The sequence below is a fragment of the Haliotis asinina genome, chromosome 13 (genome assembly GCF_037392515.1).
Source record: "Haliotis asinina isolate JCU_RB_2024 chromosome 13, JCU_Hal_asi_v2, whole genome shotgun sequence".
NCBI lineage: Eukaryota > Metazoa > Mollusca > Gastropoda > Lepetellida > Haliotidae > Haliotis > Haliotis asinina.
Window position 1 is genome coordinate 51,459,604 of NC_090292.1, and position 17,425 is coordinate 51,477,028.

At 38.9% G+C, this 17,425-nt stretch overlaps 1 protein-coding gene across 4 annotated transcripts in view; it reads left to right on the forward strand.

Annotated features, from left to right (window-relative positions):
• LOC137260033 (talin-1-like) overlaps positions 1–16,310 on the forward strand; it is a 134,061-nt gene extending 117,751 nt beyond the window's left edge. For 3 of the 4 annotated variants that reach the window (XM_067797716.1, XM_067797717.1, XM_067797718.1), the window contains 7 exons: positions 430–453; positions 7,714–7,838; positions 10,381–10,506; positions 11,236–11,304; positions 12,129–12,311; positions 12,703–12,828; positions 13,429–16,310. In XM_067797716.1, the coding sequence (XP_067653817.1) occupies positions 430–453; positions 7,714–7,838; positions 10,381–10,506; positions 11,236–11,304; positions 12,129–12,311; positions 12,703–12,828; positions 13,429–13,563 (788 nt within the window). In that variant the 3' untranslated portion in view covers positions 13,564–16,310. The remainder of the gene's footprint in view (positions 1–429; positions 454–7,713; positions 7,839–10,380; positions 10,507–11,235; positions 11,305–12,128; positions 12,312–12,702; positions 12,829–13,428) is intronic. The other variant, XM_067797719.1, reaches the window with a different exon arrangement.
• Positions 16,311–17,425: the final 1,115 nt, after the last annotated feature.

Below are 17,425 nucleotides of genomic sequence, written 5' to 3' on the forward strand. Positions count from 1 at the left end.
TTTCACTTTCTTAGTAAAGTACAAATTCTAGTACTTTTTTCGGTTGAGTCCCATCCGGAAGTCGCGGTGGCTGAGAGGGCTAGGCGGCTGACTTTGTGTGCTGGCGATTAGGTGCCTGACTCTGAGGGTGCGGGTTCGAATCCCAAAAAAGTACTAGAATTTGTACTTTACTAAGAAAGTGAAATCCCAAATATGACATATGTTTTTTTATCAGGTTTAGTGAAATGCTTTAGGTGTAAAATGTGTCATATAATCCAGGGGAAAATGTAAACTTTGAAAGGCATTTCATGTTTTTCTGATAGTGAATACCTTTATATCACCTTGTCGTTGTTGTGTTAATTCTGCAGAGCATATGGCATGTTATTGTATATGTTGATCTTGTGCCACACATTGTCATGGACATGACCTGTTTCTGTCACGGATATGCAGGCCAGTTTCTACCATCGCTACTGGGTGAGGACTCTTCTGTATATTGAGATTGACCACAATGCCCAGGCCATGTAGATATAGTCATAACAAACCCCTCCTTGTAATACTGCCTTCCCTGCCAATATGTCTCTGTAGAGTCAGATCGCCTTCAATATGATACCTCGCTGTGTGAATCTTTGACAATCTCTCCATGTAAGGTCGCTTCAACTTGAGTGATCCTTGACATCCAGGAGACAACATTTGACAGTATATCCGTATAAGGACTTGTCATGTGGAACTTGAGTGAACTTTGCAACCCGATCTAAATGAAGGAGAGAAATTTCGTCAACCTCTCCAAAGAAGGCCTTCTCTTGTGAAACGTGAAGGAATGTTTGCAGCCTAGTCTAAATGGATGAGAGGACATATGACAGTGTCTCCATATAAGGTCATGTCAAGTTGAGTGATCCTTGACAACCTTATCTAAATCCAGGAAAGAAAGTTTGACAGTCTCTCCATATAAGATCATGTCACATGAAAGATGAATGATCCTTGACAGCCTAATCTAAATGAAGGAGAGAACATTCGACAATCTCTTCATGTGAGATCATGCCATGTGAAACTTGATAAACTTAGAGCATCAAAGTGAAGGGTGTATTGATTTTTGAGTCTGATGGCAGCATGTCAAATTGATTTATCTTCATCTGAACTTGGAAAAAATTTAACATCAAAAAGGTATCCCTGATATGGATATCCATTTTTTGGTAAGGTTGCCTTTGAAAACATGCGATATATGCAATATCCACAACAAAATGTGTCTACAGCCTTTTTTATTTGACTTTTGGACTAGTGGTTTAACTCTTTTTAGAAAGTGTCGCAATTATAACATTTGGTTGTATTTGAATTCATGAAATAGATACTTCTTCGTTCACTCACACTGGGAACCTCATCTGCTGATGAGGATGATTGTCTCGTGCTACCAAATATGGAAGGTTGCAGGGTTTTCACACACAGAGATATTTTATTGGAGAACAGATCTGATTTTAATGACATCCATACAGGTTGTAATACCACGGCGACAGATGACAGTGATTGACCATCATTTCATTCTTGGCCTTATAGCTCTGTGGGATTACCAGATACCCACCAGAGCTAATGTCACAGTTCATCGTCCCCATGTCACTGCAAGGTAGCATTTGACATTTTCAAAATTGCTTGAATGTTTACAAAACAGAACTTGAAAAAAAATTTAATTAGCAAAATATTCATTTAGAACAGTACATCCATAAAGAGATGGAATGAAAAATATGATAGATGTGTGGGCAGACAGGTAGCCTAATGGTTAAGGCATTCACTCAAGACGCTGAAGATCTTGTTCCATTCCCCACATGGGTACAATGTGTGGAACCCATTTCTGGTATCCTACTGTTGTGATATTACTGGAATATTGCTAAAAGTGGAGTTAAACAATACTCACTCACAATGTGCCTTCAGAATGATAAGGTGAGCTACAAAACCTGTGACTGAAACTTCAGTTGGTAGGATTTCATGTTTGATTGTTGCTTTGAAATATGGCCATGTTTATCATAGACCCGTTCTTGTGTTTGTATGTCAGGGTCGCATTCCTCAAGGCTATCATACAGTCGTAAGTCTATGTTGAAAGTATGGGAGTTACGATTGCCTTATGGTTACGATTGCTTTGAGGAACAGGGCCCTGACATCCAGAGTGCTCAGGAACAAGGCTGGTCACATCCATCTGCTTAGTGTTATATATCTGCTGAACTCCATGAGATGAAGCTGCTGAAGTCCAGTAGGGGTGAAATGGTACTTTCTTACCATGGTACGGTACATGTTGTGGTACAAAGTCTTCGGTTTGGTCCATTTCAGATCGGTATATGAGATAATGTAGAAAATTGACAAGAGTCAAACCTCAGATGGTTTAATATTGCCAGACAAATTTATTTTATTTCAATGTTTTATGGATCCCCTAGTCATATTTTTTAAGAAGTGAAAAGACAATCCCTTCTAACAAAATAAAATCCTAACATTTTTATTGGCCAAAAATGTAATCTTAAAAGATTTCTTTTAGATTTTTTTTTGCCCAATTTTCACTTCATGAATTGCCAGAAGTAAAGTACTTTTAGTATTTAGAAGGAATATTACTTTGACTAGTGATTGTATTTTGATTTTTTACCTCTCCTGCCTTCAGCTTTTCTGAGGACAAAAATCCGTAAAACAAGGAATAAAATTGGTCTAGCCTAACATGGAAAGAAAATAGCAGTAACGTTTGGTATTTTGGATTGCATTATGGCCTACCGAGCTGAACGCAGTATACTATTTCACCCCTCTGGTCCATATGATATGACTGCTATAGTCCATTACTATATGAATGTCTGCTTGTGTAGGTATATGTTGCAAGGTGACACATATGAATGTTGCACATGAGTCCAGCAGTTTTTGTGTTGCACATCAGTCATATTGTTATGTGTTGCACAATGTATTCAAAGCTTCAAAGAGTTATGCCCCCTGAATGACTCCTTTTCTGATCCGCCTCCAATGATAAACATGCTTTAGTACTTTCATCACCTTCTAACATGTTTAAAGTTGTCACACCTTAAGGAACTAATCTTGTGACATTAACTCATGAGAAGCCATAGCTTAATAACTGACTAGTTCTATTAACAGCAGTGTAGCCATACATTTTCAGTGAAAGAAACTCTTCGGAATCAAAGTCCAGAGTTGTCAAGGGTGGAGTAGGCTAGTGGGTTAGACATCCAGAGTTGTCAAGGGTGGAGTTAGCTGTTGTTGTTGCGTCTCATCAGAAAACCTGGTTCAAAACCTGGTTGTGCACACTGTGTGAAGCTTGTTCTGGGCCTCACAGGGCCTGGATTATAGGAGGGATTAATGGATTCATAATTGGAGAGATTAATGGGTTTATTGTTGGAGGGATTAATGGGTTTATTGTTGGAGGGATTAATGGGTTTATTGTTGGAGGGATTAATGGGTTTATTGTTGGAGGGATTAATGGTTGATTGAAAATTTCTAACTCCGAGTATAGATAAGACACATGTACCTATTTTAAACAAATTTGACTAATTAAAGTTATAATTTCAAAGTTTAAAGTGGAATTGTTTATACAAATTTGTTTGGGTTTGTTTTCGGAACATGTTTCTAATCTTTTAATCATTTTTTGTCACTGTTAGAATGTGTACCTGACTTAAGTGCTTGGTGGCCACACTGCTTATGTAAACTTGTGAAGTGTGGGATGCTTGTATTCTGCCGTGAAGAATTGTACGTGATTTTCATGTTTGACTGAGGCCGTTACATTGTTTGACTGAAGTGGTCAAAGGGTTTGACAGTTAGTGGGTCAGAATGATGTGATTGCCATGTTAGATGTAGCATTACTAACCCTCATTTCATCGAAGAACTGCTTTGTCATTTATGTGTAATGGATGTAATATGATTCATTGTCTTTCCTTGTTCATTGAATCTTTTTTCAGCTGATTATTTGGACAGATAGCTTCAATACCAGCATCCATTTTACAATACATCACTCACTCACTCACTCACTCACTCACTCATTCATAAGTGACCATGGTCCAGAAGTAGCCCTGGACTTCTAGCTGAAATATAGCTAGCACCTGTCTCTCACAACCTGGTCTGTTCATTCACATTTGACCAGGTGGAAGAGTTTGAGATAACACCTGTCACCAGTCACATGTTGTTTGTGTTACAAAATAGTTAACTCTGTTGTTTTGTCTCTACAAGACTCTCGGCCGCGGGTTAGACCGCGCGTACGATACCGAGGTGTGTGGCTTGTCTCTCTCACCTCTCATGTCAACTTGTCTTTCTCTAATGTCTCTCACATGTGTCTCTCACACCTGTAGCACATGTCTTGTATTTGCGCACTGTTATCCTCCAAACTAGGAACCACTTTTAGCTTGCTTTGTACAAATTAAAGCTCTGTGCATTTATTAGAAACTTTAAGAATAAAATAAAGATGTTTCTTTTCATTTTGATCCTGGAATTTACACGTTTATACATATGTGCTTTAAAACAGTCAAAAGACTTAAGATATGGTAAAATTTTAGAAACTAAGAGTTCAAGTCCTGAACTGATTTAAAATGTTAACTTTGACAATGAAGACCAACTGGTTCTTACACTTTTTAGTTGTGACTGCACAGAAACAGTGTTTCTTTTCTGTTTGAATCCATCAGCTAGCCACTACATAGCACATGGGCAACACATCTTAGTCCGTCTGCTCCTTGTTTTTGTTGTGTTTGTAGCTGTGTGTGGTGTGCTGGAGCTTTGTGACAAGATCTGGCCCAAATTACGGAACAGGACTAGCAGCTTTGGTCCTTTGGTTACCATATAATGATACTTGTTAGTTTCAATGACAACTATGAACATATGCTGCTGGTTTCCATGGCAACACAGCATCTTTATTGTTTTTATGGTTTCCATATAAACACCATGAACATGGTGTCAGGTTCCATAACAACACTCAATATATGTAGCTGTATATGTTGCTTGTTTCCATGACAACACTAAATTTATGTTGGCCATTTCCTTGACAACACTCAACACGTTGGTGTTTTCTCACAGACTCAGTAGAGATCCGCTGGTCTTATAACGTGCCAGGTAACGTGCACAGAAGTCGGGGAATGCTCTACTCTGTAACTAACCAGCCTCTTCATTTCAGACACTTAGTCAGATATGTCATCATTATTGTGGAAAAAACACCTGAATGTCTTTTCACGTTAGCCTCTTAGCCCTGCAAAGCAGCTCTTAATTTTTTGTGCTGTTCCACAAAGACCTAACTTTAAGCAGCATCATACACAACCTCTTAGCATTTGCTATAGGTAATGATGCTTGTATCTAGCTTACGACTTCGTAATTCAAAATCTTTTGCGAGAACATCCTAAAGTAGGTAGTAGGGGCTGGGACATAATAGTGCTAAGAGGGGTTTTTTTTTGTGAAAAGGCATCTGTTCAGACAGATAAAACTTTACCCCTGGTTTGAACTCTAACACTTGATTTAGAAATAGATCTTTTTTTTTGGCTTTTTCAATCTGTGATATAAATTTGTATATTTTTGAGAAGTATGAATATGGTGATTAAAAAGGCAAGGTTTCCATATCTTTTTGTCTTGTATATTTATTTTTAAATTTCTGAAGAATTTTGAAAACCCCATTTCTCCCAAATTGCTGCCTAACATTGATCCTTGTAGCATCCTAAACTATGGTTTCCTGTTGTTTACAGAGGCCTTTTGATCTGTCATGGATTAGATGTATGAAAATACATGCCTGTATTTTACCGAGTTCTTTGTAAATTTAAAAACAATTTATGTGGTGATGAAATTTGAGAAATCACTTGGATCAGATAGGATGTTTTCTTTTCAGACAGTGTTAGTGGTTTTCCACAATAATGTGTAGATTATTTTTATTTTATTTATTAAACAAATCAAGACAATTTTTAGATTTTATTTGCAGCATGGAGTGAACTAGGTCCTAGATGATACAACCCTGCAGATACATTAATCCTTGCATACACCTACAACCATTGATGCTTAGTGCCCTCAACACTGTCTGTTGGCAGACACAGTTGGGACAGTGGGTAGTGCGTCGCTTCATCTCACCACAGTGGTTCAAGTCCTATCATGGGACACTTAGGTCTAGTAGTACTCATGTCTCTGCTGTCTCTTGGAGACATCACAGTTCTCAAATCTGCTTTTATTGCTAAATATACATTTTTGGCAGGTCAGTGTTTATTGGTGATCTTTTCTGTTCAGTACCATCTTGACAACATTATGCAATACTGAAGATCTGTTCTTGTAGAGGTGGCTTGGTAGCCTAGAGGTTAAAGCATTGGCTCTTAATGCAGAAGTCTAGCGTTTGATTCCCTACATGGATACAGTGTGTGACTCCCATTTCTGGTGTTCTCCGCCGTGGTATTGCTGGAAAAATACTCACTCACTCTATACTTGTGAAGGGGCAATGGGGGTAGCCTAGTGGGTAAAGTTTAAGCTCGTCACAGCAAAGACCAGGGTTCAGTTCCCACATGGGTATAAGGTCTGTTTCTGATGTCCCCTGTCGTGATATTGCTAGAGTATTGCCAAACGCTGCATAAGACTAATGCACTCACTCATGGATTTTCACAACAAGATTTGGGATGGAAGTAAATGTTGATAGCAGTAAATTCGATGGAAGTATCTTACATAGTGCAATGTGGTGTGGTAACGTATTGGTTGAAGCCCAGAGTTTGAATCCCAACATGGTAGACATTATCTTCAGTAACCCATGCTTGTTGTAAGAGGTGACCAATTGGATTGGACAGACAAGCTTGCTGACTTGGTTTACTCATGTCATCGGTTCCCATTTGCATAAATTGATGCTCATGCTGTTGATCACTGCATTGTCTGGTCCTGACTCTGTTATTGACAAACTGCCACCATATAGCTGGAAAGAATAAAACTAAACTCACTAGCTGTGCAGACTCAATCATCTATACATTATCATGCTCTGATACTGTTTTCTTTGAGTTGTCATTGTTTTCAGATAATTCACTGTTTAGGTGTGATATAACAGTGACATTTGTCATGAATAGGCAGGGCTCACAATAAGTAGGCAGGTGTCACACAAGCGACGTGCATGGCCAGCGTTTAACCCCACTTCGTATAGACAACATTCTCCCTTTTATAGCAGGAACATTCTCCTGGAACATAGAACGTACCCCCTGCTAATCCAGTCATAAATTCCCAGAGACCGAGTCTCTCTCCCCCCCTTCCCCCCTGCATGGAGTGTTGCTACTGGCATGGTCCAAAGATGTTTTACTTTCTCATCCAATTAATGTCTCTCCACTTTGAGTTCATTCTGTTGGTTTAGTTAGTAAATTGTGTCACATGTAACTCCTCAGTTAAAATGTGTGGTTAAACCACTTATAATGACTAAAACTTGTCCTACATTTAACTACCAGTTTTAATGATAACATATTTATTCAACATTTTCATTGCTTATATATTCACCCAGTTGTAATGTTTAAGTTGAATGAATTAACAGTTAGTGATGATACTTAAGTGATGAGTTAGTTTGAATTTCTCAGACCCAGATTTGTGAAGGAATGTGACAAGCTTATGAATCGGATATTGAAAAACAAGAGAATATTGATCATGAATCCTGAGATAAGGAATGTAATTTTCGAAAGTTGATACAGATTTCACATTTCAACCATGGGTTTATGCATGATTAGTAATGCTGTTATCTTTATGTTGTTGTAGTGCTGTTTCAGTGTTGCTCAATTGTTGTTACAGGTACAGACTGGGTGGATCCTGATGATCCTACAGTCATCGCAGAGAATGAGCTTCTCAGTGCTGCCAACTCCATCGAGGCGGCAGCCAAGAAATTGGCCCAGCTGCGACCTCGACCTTCAGCCAAGGTGAGAAAAAAGGCCCTAGTGTTGCCATGACATTTTTTCGTAGACTGTAGTGTCAGTATAGCTCAGCAGTTTGTCATCAGTCCTTGCCAGTCAGTTTGGATTTCAACAAACTTTATCTTGACGAATGGGAATTTTTCTTCATTTTCCAGTTTATTTGTGAAAAGGGCTTGCGTACTGTGTGTAAGAGGTTATTGCACATTGAAGAAGTTGATAATCCATAAAGATATGTAATTCCAACTCTAAATTTTTTCACTTCCTCCAATAAGGTTTGGTTTAGGGATCACATCGTGTCTTATTTCATAAATGATTACTTTGATGCAGAAAATACCAGCACAGGGAACTTCTTATTTGGAGCTTGAAAATTTGGTTTTAGTCTTCTAACACTTATGAAACTGATTGCTGACTGTGATGTTGATGTAGGCTGGGACTGATGTAGTTGTTGCAGTAGCTGCACTGTGTTGTGTGTGTAGTGGAGCGGCAACTGTTGCAGATGCAGTCAGTCGTCCACCATGCTTGGATTCATTGCGATACAGACAACATGGCAAATAACAAACTCCAACATACATTGTGGAAACACAGACGCTGTATGCGGCTGGTTTGTGTCCTCAGTAACACAGAAATCATTTCGTGGTCAGTCTCCATTGATGATGTGGTAACCAAGTATAGCTTATGACATGATTCACTGGCTATTATATCTGAATTTCCTCAATTTTATCTGTCAATATTTTCCCCACAGTATCAAAAATACTTCTCTCATTATGTCAAAGGTATACTTAAGTTTTTTTGACATAATTTTGATATTCCTATCAAAACTGAAGAGGTACATAGATATATTTCAGAATTGAGAAAAGGGCCAATGTCTGACTTTGTTTACATTGTGTTGGTGATGAATAGCGGTTTTCTACAGTTTGGAGTTTGTTATTTGCATTGTTGCTTGGGGCTCACAGCTTCTTGTTTACCATGTTAGACATGTATGTAATGTTATTGTGCAGACACAAACCAGTGTAAACAACATTACAATACAATCGAATTCCAGACGGATTGAAATAAGATGGGATTATGATTATGATTGAAATAAGATGGTATTGTGATTATGATTGAAATAAGATGGGATTATGATAATGACTGAAATTAGGTATGAACATTATGTGTTTCTTCCTGTTCCTGAATGTTAAAAATGGGGATGTCGTCATAGAAAAGTTTTAGGTAATATTAAGAAAAACAACACACCCTTTTATATATGTATATAGATTTTCAGACCCAGCTCTCTTCCAAGTTAGAAAATTTGCAAGTTATGCTTATTATGTCCCAAAGTAAGGACAGTAAATGTTATGATTTCCCCCTACATTTATTTAAGAATAATATAATGAGAATAAGAAGAATAAGAATACATTAAAAATAAATACCTTCCCTATAATTTCTAACACCATAATTGTAATGTGTAGACAAAATGTTCATAATATCATGATATCCTATACAGTAATTGAATGAATTTGTAGAAAGGACTTCCCTTTCTTAAATGTGTGTGCTCTGTTTGTTATTTCTATTGTCCACCTATTGACGGAGTGTTGCACTAGGAGCAGACAACTCTTTCCTGCAGTGTGTGCCTGTCTTTCTGCCCACTAGTGAGTGACGTGTGCACCAGGGGTAGACAACCCTGTCTGTTCTCTGCCAGATATGTTTGATATATTTGGTGGTGAAATTGAAGCCACCAAGTATCAAACATGTCAAGGCAGAGGCGGGTATTTGCATCACCGTGGCATCGCTGCACCATCACCATAGCAACAGCTTCACCAACCGTGTTGTTTGATGAACAGCCAATAGACTGCTTCCTTCTCCTTTATTTCAGTTGAAGTATATCATTATTTATTTTGTTCTAGATCAATGTTCACATTTAGTCTGAAATATTGAACAATATTGAACAATGGATAACAACTTCATATAGTTAGTGAGTATGACGTTTAGATGCAGTTTGCAAAAAGGGCTCTCTTGTACGGTCTTGCTTGACAACGATGCATAAATTTGTGTCGAAATGCTTACGAAAGTTGTTATCCTCAATGTTTGTTCACTATTAAACTGGAACTACTTTGCCTTCATAGGAATCATGTATCATGCAATAACTGTCGTCCAAGAGGGTATACTGAAAAGCAATAGAAATGCAACTCTGTTCTTTTGTCAAGTTTTGAAATAGACAAACATGAACGCTTAGTTCTATGAGATTTCATTTTTCGAAACCTGTGTTTCTTTTGTTGTTCAGTATAGTTCAGGCTATTCTGTAAGCAAACAGCTACAAATTACTAGCTTTGTATTCCCGCACAAATTCTGAAGTTATTTCAGTAATTCAAATTATGTCTGCACACCATAGTCGTGATACTCTCTTACTGACCAGTTGCTTGATTGTACTGAAGGATTTTGTTCAATTGCATTGTTTAGAATTTCACATGGGGAACTACCTCACATCGTTGTTCTTCAGTTTCAGATTTATGTCACCATGGTGACACTTTTAATATATTCCTGATAGAATATTATTTTTAAATTCTAGCAAGCGGATGAGAATCTCAACTTTGAACAGCAGATTCTTACTGCAGCCCAAGCCATCGCCGCGGCAACAGCAGCCTTGGTTAAATCTGCATCTGCAGCTCAGAGGGAGCTGGTAGCCCAGGGCAAGGTAATAAGGGGGGAATAACTCTCAGTGTCATACTGACATCTCAGTCGGATCTGTTGGTTGATTTCATTGTCATACATTTATGTTGTAAATTGTTCCAGTTTTGACAACAATTCCAGAATAATTTGGATCAGTTGTGCAATATTACAGCATGTTAGCGATTGTAGATTGATTGGTAATTGCTTAGCTATCACTATGGTAACTGGGTGATCTTCCATCAGATTGCAGTGATATGTAGCACATGTTGAATTGAGCTATTCTTCAAAAGACACATTTTAAATATTGTATATTCAATATTTCTGATTATTGGTCTTCGTCATTCTGTGATGTCATAATGGTTCTAAGCAAATGGTCTGTAATCACTACTTCAAACCACAATTCATATCAGACTGAAAACCGGACATTTTTTTCTGACAACAAACCTGTCACCTTTCTTTAATCATTTGTTTAGGTCAGGTTTCAATTAAATGCTGTTTATTAATATATTTCCATCACATGTTTGATCTGGAATTACAAAACAAGAAAGACAGAAAGAACACTTTTAATGAATGTAGAGATGGACACAAAGTAGGCCAACGACACACGGTTAGTCATGGAGTGGAGACTGCCTTGAGTGGAGACTGCCTTTTACTGATTACAAAGACTCCCTCTCTGATAGAATGAGTTGGGGATGTGACTCTTGTGGTGTGACTTTGAGTCTTGTCCCGTCTGACTAATGCTGTGTATCTGCAGGTGGGATCTACCTTCCACAGACATGCTATGGACGAAGATGGACAGTGGTCTGAGGGTCTTATCTCGGCAGTAAGTACCAGATGTGTCTACTCTAGGAGAGTAGGATGACGTTACCAAAGCATGGAATAAGAGAGGTTGTGACAGTATCTGTTTGTTTCAGTGAATATTCCGCTGTCAGTCTCGTCGCTTATGGCTAGGAATATTGCAGGGCATGATTTAAGATATGTTACTACTTGCACCAGGTGCAGCCTAAGATATGTTACTACTTGCACCAGATGCAACCTAAGATATAAACCTAGTTGCACCAGCCAAATTCCAGAAGTTTCGGTACTCAGAAACATGTTTCTGTGATGTACCCATGAATGCATAGCAAAACAGAGACAAAGCTGATCCCTGTTAGCAACAGCTGTCAAAGCCTACAGGTGGCTATAAATAGCAATCTTTTGGCGCCACAGCTACTGGTATTCAAAGTGTAGATAAAAAAATGAGCTCACATACTTACTTATAATGTTAGGTTTGTTGTTGATCTATTTCTGACAGTGTCATGATGTCATGAAGTTGACGATGTCAAAATGCTATGACATCGCCCTAATGGCAGTAGTGCGTTCAGAGATGTTCATTTTTTTTATTGAAAACTAATGAAGAATGATTTTGAATGATAAATAAAATCTCAACCTGGTGTCTACTGATATCAATTATATCAACACTCATTGATTAAGGGAACAAATATGTTAAGCGAGCCACGTATATTTGTTACTTCAACTCATTCTTGCTGAAATTGGAAGATTGTTATAAGACTATTTGTTTTTTTCATTTAAAGGTTTTTTCTTGCTGCATTTACTGCAGGCATGTGTTTCTGAGTCTGAATCCTTTTTCTTTCATTTTTTTTCCAGGCTCGGATGGTGGCAGCAGCCACTCACAGTCTCTGTGAGGCGGCCAACGCCATGGTTCAAGGTCATGCCAGTGAGGAGAAACTCATCGCATCTGCCAAGGAGGTCGCGGGGTCAACTGCACAGCTTCTGATGGCCTGCAAGGTCAAGGCTGACCCAGGTTCAGTGGCTATGCAGAGGCTTCAGGTATGTTCCATCAGTTTTGTCACTGAGGACTTAATATCAGCTAACCAGGAATCTTTGGAATGATTAGGAGGTTGAATTGCCCTTTCATTTCCTTATAGTTATAAGACCTCTCTGAAGATGGGTTCATTAGTATGTCACTTGGCTCATTGTCATTGTTTCATAGTCAACATTGTTTGTTTGAATGTGTTATTTACCGTCTGACATGCTGTAGCTGGAAATATCAAAATCATCACTCATCAAACTCATTGAGTAAATCAGCGCTGTGCATCACAGTTGATGGACTCTTGAGTAATAGCCCTTTGAGAGAGTCAAGTAGATTCCACTCATTTGTCACAATGTGATGTTACATTAATGACTTTGAGAGACATAAGACATCTTCGTTCTTCTCCAGTCTGCTGGCAATGCTGTGAAGAAAGCCACAGAGGCGCTTGTGAGGGCAGCTCAGCAGGCTAAAGACTTTGTTGATGAGAGCGCCAGCCTTACTGTCAACAAGAGGATGGTGGGCGGCATTGCACAGGTAGGATTCTCTCAGTAGTGAAAAGTTTGTAGATGCTCAGCCTGTGGACATTTGTGGTTGTGTTTATTGTATAGTCAGACCCTTTCCACTCAACTGGAATCAGACTCTCCCCATCACGTTAGACCTTCCCACAAAATCAAGCCCTTCCCATGACATCAGGTATGATCGAGATCTTACCATGACATCAGGTCCTTGCGCTGACACATCAGGTCCTTCCCATCACATCAGGTTCTTCCCATGACATCAGGCCCTTCTGCTGACAGATCAGGTCCTTGCCATGACATCAGGTCCTTGCCATGATATCAGGTCCTTCTGCTGACACAACAGGTCCTTCCTATGACGTCAAGCCCTTCTGCTGACACATCAGGTCCTTACCATGACACCAGGCCTTACCACTTCAACAAGCTCAGGTCCTTCCCATGATTTCAGATCCTTGGTCTAAGGGTTCTATTTCCAATAACCTTTATTTCACCAAGAGGTACTGACACAATCAGTACTCCTAATCCGGAAATCCAAGTGTTCCTCATCATGTTTCTTAACCAGCGTATCTGAGTATTTCTCTCTAATCCCTATCCTGACCTGAGTCCGTCTGTGTTGCAGGAGATCATGGCCCAGGAGGAGATCCTGCGGAAGGAGCGTGAACTGACAGAGGCCCGCAGGAAGCTGGAGATCATCAGGAAGGAGAGATACAAGGACCGACCTCCAGAGGAGTATGATTCCTCTTCCTCCTTCTAGACCAGCACTGTAGTGCAGACGGATAACAGAGGACAGTGTACATCGTGCAGGGGCAGACAACTCATGCTGTGATCTCAAGATCCAAGCAGACTTTATCTCCAACAGTTGTTTTCTGTCTACACACATTGAGTCAGGCTGGCTTTGTTAGTGTATGCTGATACAAATAGCAAATGTGTGGTTTCAGCGTAGCATGAGTTGTGAATGAGAGGCATTGAGACTGAATGGCTGTGTCCTCAGCTTCTAGATTCTAGCTTAGACAGTGGACAGATAACACTCCAATGTACCAAAACAGACAGAAAGGTCAACAAGGACAAAACATCAGCCACATCCTTTCTGTTTCATGTATTGTAGATCATCAGGATTCAGATACCAAAGGATGTACGATGCCAAATTCAACAGACAGCAGTTTCTTTCCAAATTAAATGTGTTGTTTATGATGTTATTTTCTGCGATAGAAAAACAAATTATCCATTCTTAGAACTTGAACCATATGATACTGTTGGTGATTGTTAATGCTGTAGGTTTTCACTGTATGGGGCCAGCCAGTCTGTACAGGTTCTCTCCTGTGTTTGTTCGTCTCACTGCAGCCAGGGAACAGGGATGTCTTGTAGCAAGGAACAAATGTGGGACAATTTTTACCATGCATAATCTGAAAGTTGTCTCAAAGCCTTATTGAAGTTTGGGTTGGATTGTGGCTGCTTTGAGCTAGCTTCATGAATGTAGTGTGAGTGTAGACTGTATATTTACATGCTGCTGTAGAGGGGGAAGGAAGCTTGAACGATATCTCATAGTCGACCTTGCTTTGTTTTGTTGATATATTTCAATGAGGTGCTAAACAAAACCACATTGGTTTATTCTGCCTGTCGAGGTGTCTCTCTTAGATGACCTGTACATAGCCTGCAGCCATAGTGCTTTAAGTTTCCAACTCATTCGAGAGCTTTCTGCAGACTCCACTCATCTGTTGATTGGGGCACAATGTTGTTAGTTTCCTCCTGATCAGATTACAAACATGAGTCGGATTGATGAATGAAATAATATTTGCAGTAAGACAATTGTAATGTGCTTTGATTATATCACTGTCTGATTTAGAAGTTACTGTATACAAGTCATGTGATTCAATACTGAAAATGTTTACTGAGGTTCTGTGTGACCTTGAGAGTTGACATTTCACCCAAAGTGGGGCTAATCCAGTTTGTCTTTATTGAAACTACAAGATCGAAAAGGAAATTATCGGTGAGAATAAATAAATCTATATTTAATGTTTAATGATATCAAGACAATACTTTTAGTTAAAGCTTAATGTTGAACACGTTTACTGCCTTCTGTGAAACTACAAAAACATGACTTCACACTGAATTGTGTCCGTGGTGCGGCTCATGGTATTACATCCCACGTCGCCAGACAGGTGTAAACACACTATGTTCCACGAGTCTGCTCACAGTGGATGACAGCCTTAGTGGAGCCAGTCAGCTCCGTGGCTTGTGATATCTATTTGACAAGTAACTGTAGACACTGGTAGATATTGAAAGTGATTTTGCTTCCTATTTACAGCTAATCCCATGATACCACAATTTGGATGTGAAATAACGGGAAAATAATGTAGGGGCCACGTTACTGGACATCTCAGTCGATCATTGATCTTTTATCATGTTGTCATATAGCATAATACATAGATCTGTTCGGCTTCTCCAATTTTCTGTCTTCCATGTAAGAAAAGCTATATTTCTTTTGATAATGTTCTTCTGGGGTAGTGCATGGCAAGAAAGATATTTTCTTCTATTGTTTTGACTTTGTATCTGGTTTTTGACTTTCTGTGACAATTTATTTAAGAAACATCCTAAAATATCGCAATTTTTGGATATTTTGTTTTCATTTCATTTGCCAAAATGTTCTGATGATAAATGTTGATAAAATGTATTAAGAATAATTAGCAGATGCTGTAGTGTATGTGGTCGGTTCTTAAAGGGAGGTAACTGTTGCATGACAAGGGGAGGAAACCCTGGTTTTATCAGCTACATGCATATTATACATATCCCAGTATTGCCCCTGTAGGGGACCTGTATGTTACCCTACCTGTTCCTGCGTGTTATTTTGTACACCCTATACAGAACTCCTGGAACTCGGTCTCTATCTTCACTGGATGAGCAGTCCTGGGGCAGATACATACACAACTTGCCTTTACCTGTAGCATAGCAACGCGTCCTGAATAACAGTTGCCAAGATGATTATATTTTACTTATTTGGATTAGAGAAAGTTATTTTTAGAAATCATAATTTCTAATATTTCATGTTATAGTAAGTTTGCTTGTAACACTAAATATGTAAAGATGATTGACAGTATTTTGCAGGGTATTTTGGGGGACGGAGGGGTAGCCTCGTGGTTAAAGCAGTCACCTGGAGGACCTGGTTCTTCACATGGGTAAAGTGTGTGAAGCCCATATCTGGTGTCCACCACTGTGAAATTTCCAAAACAGAATCATATAGCTAAACTGGTATATTATCCCATGGCCTAAAGTTGGTGAATTTATGTGCACTGTTATAGCCTAGGTCTGACATTCCAGTGAAGTTGAGAGTGAGATATGAGGATTACTATACGGCTTATAGCATTATTGTGTATATTTCCCTGTACGTTTGTATATGCATTTATATACATACACTGCACAGGCGCAGTTATCATAAACATGTTTATGGCGAATGTATATTTCATAATTCATAATAATAATAACAATAAATGTCATATCATCCATGACCAGAGTTGAGTTTTGTGTTTCATGCCAAAGTAGGGTGGTTTTTTTTTGTTTAACTCTGTTCGGCAATGTTCTAGCTGTAAGGTAGTAATGGAAACTGGAAAATATTTAAGGAACACTTGAATTTCCTTTGCTCCTAAAGTTGTTTCTGTAAGTGTATATGATCGAGACTGGATCAGACAATCCAGCAATCAAAAGCATGAGCATCATCTATGTGATTAGTGGATACAACGACTTATGAATCCACTGGTGAATCTGACCACCTCTTCCACTAACATGAGTTGCTGAAGACCTAACGAAACCTGTGTCTTCATCATCACAGGGATCATGTTAAAGAAGTACAAGAGTGGTCATTAGGACTGTGTACTGCCAAATAAGTTGCACTGCAATATAGATCTGTTGAATTTCTAACTTCAGAGTAGTGAATTGCAATCGACAGATGAGCACTTTGATCTTAGATATTAATTTTTTGTAAACAATATTGGATCATATTATATGTAAACAGACGCAAGGGAGTTGGATGGTTCAACTCTCTCTACTTTCTTTTACTGTCGTGTGGCAGATGCAACTTTGTATAAACGGGATTTTAATACATTAGGGTTTTCTAGTCTGTGTACATAAATATTTATCAGTAGACTAGTTAAAACATAGGTCACCTGTCCCTCAAGCCTTTAACAAACCCAAGCCATGACTTGCTCAACTGATCGGTAAGCTAACTGTCCAAGTAAAACCTATTGTCTAACGATATATTTGAAGGGGTCGGGGTAAGATAGTGACAACCCACACATCGTGCTTTTTCCAGATAATTGTATTTAGTGGTCTCCAAGTCCAGTATTATTATATGCGCATGGGTTATCTCCCCTAACTTGGCAGCGTGCAGAGTTGCGTCATGTCCGTACTTAGTATAAGCCACACGCATGCGGTTCCCTTTTGGCAAGAACATGACAAGCCGCAAAATCCTGGCAGGACATGTGATGTCTGGCGGAGATGTTTTGAGAGTAATCTCCATCCAGAGCAGACTTGATGAATGGACCCATGATCCCAACAATGAAGGAACTTCTCAAGGAACTGATTTTAACATTTCTTGACATATAAGTGTTTAAAATGGTAATTAT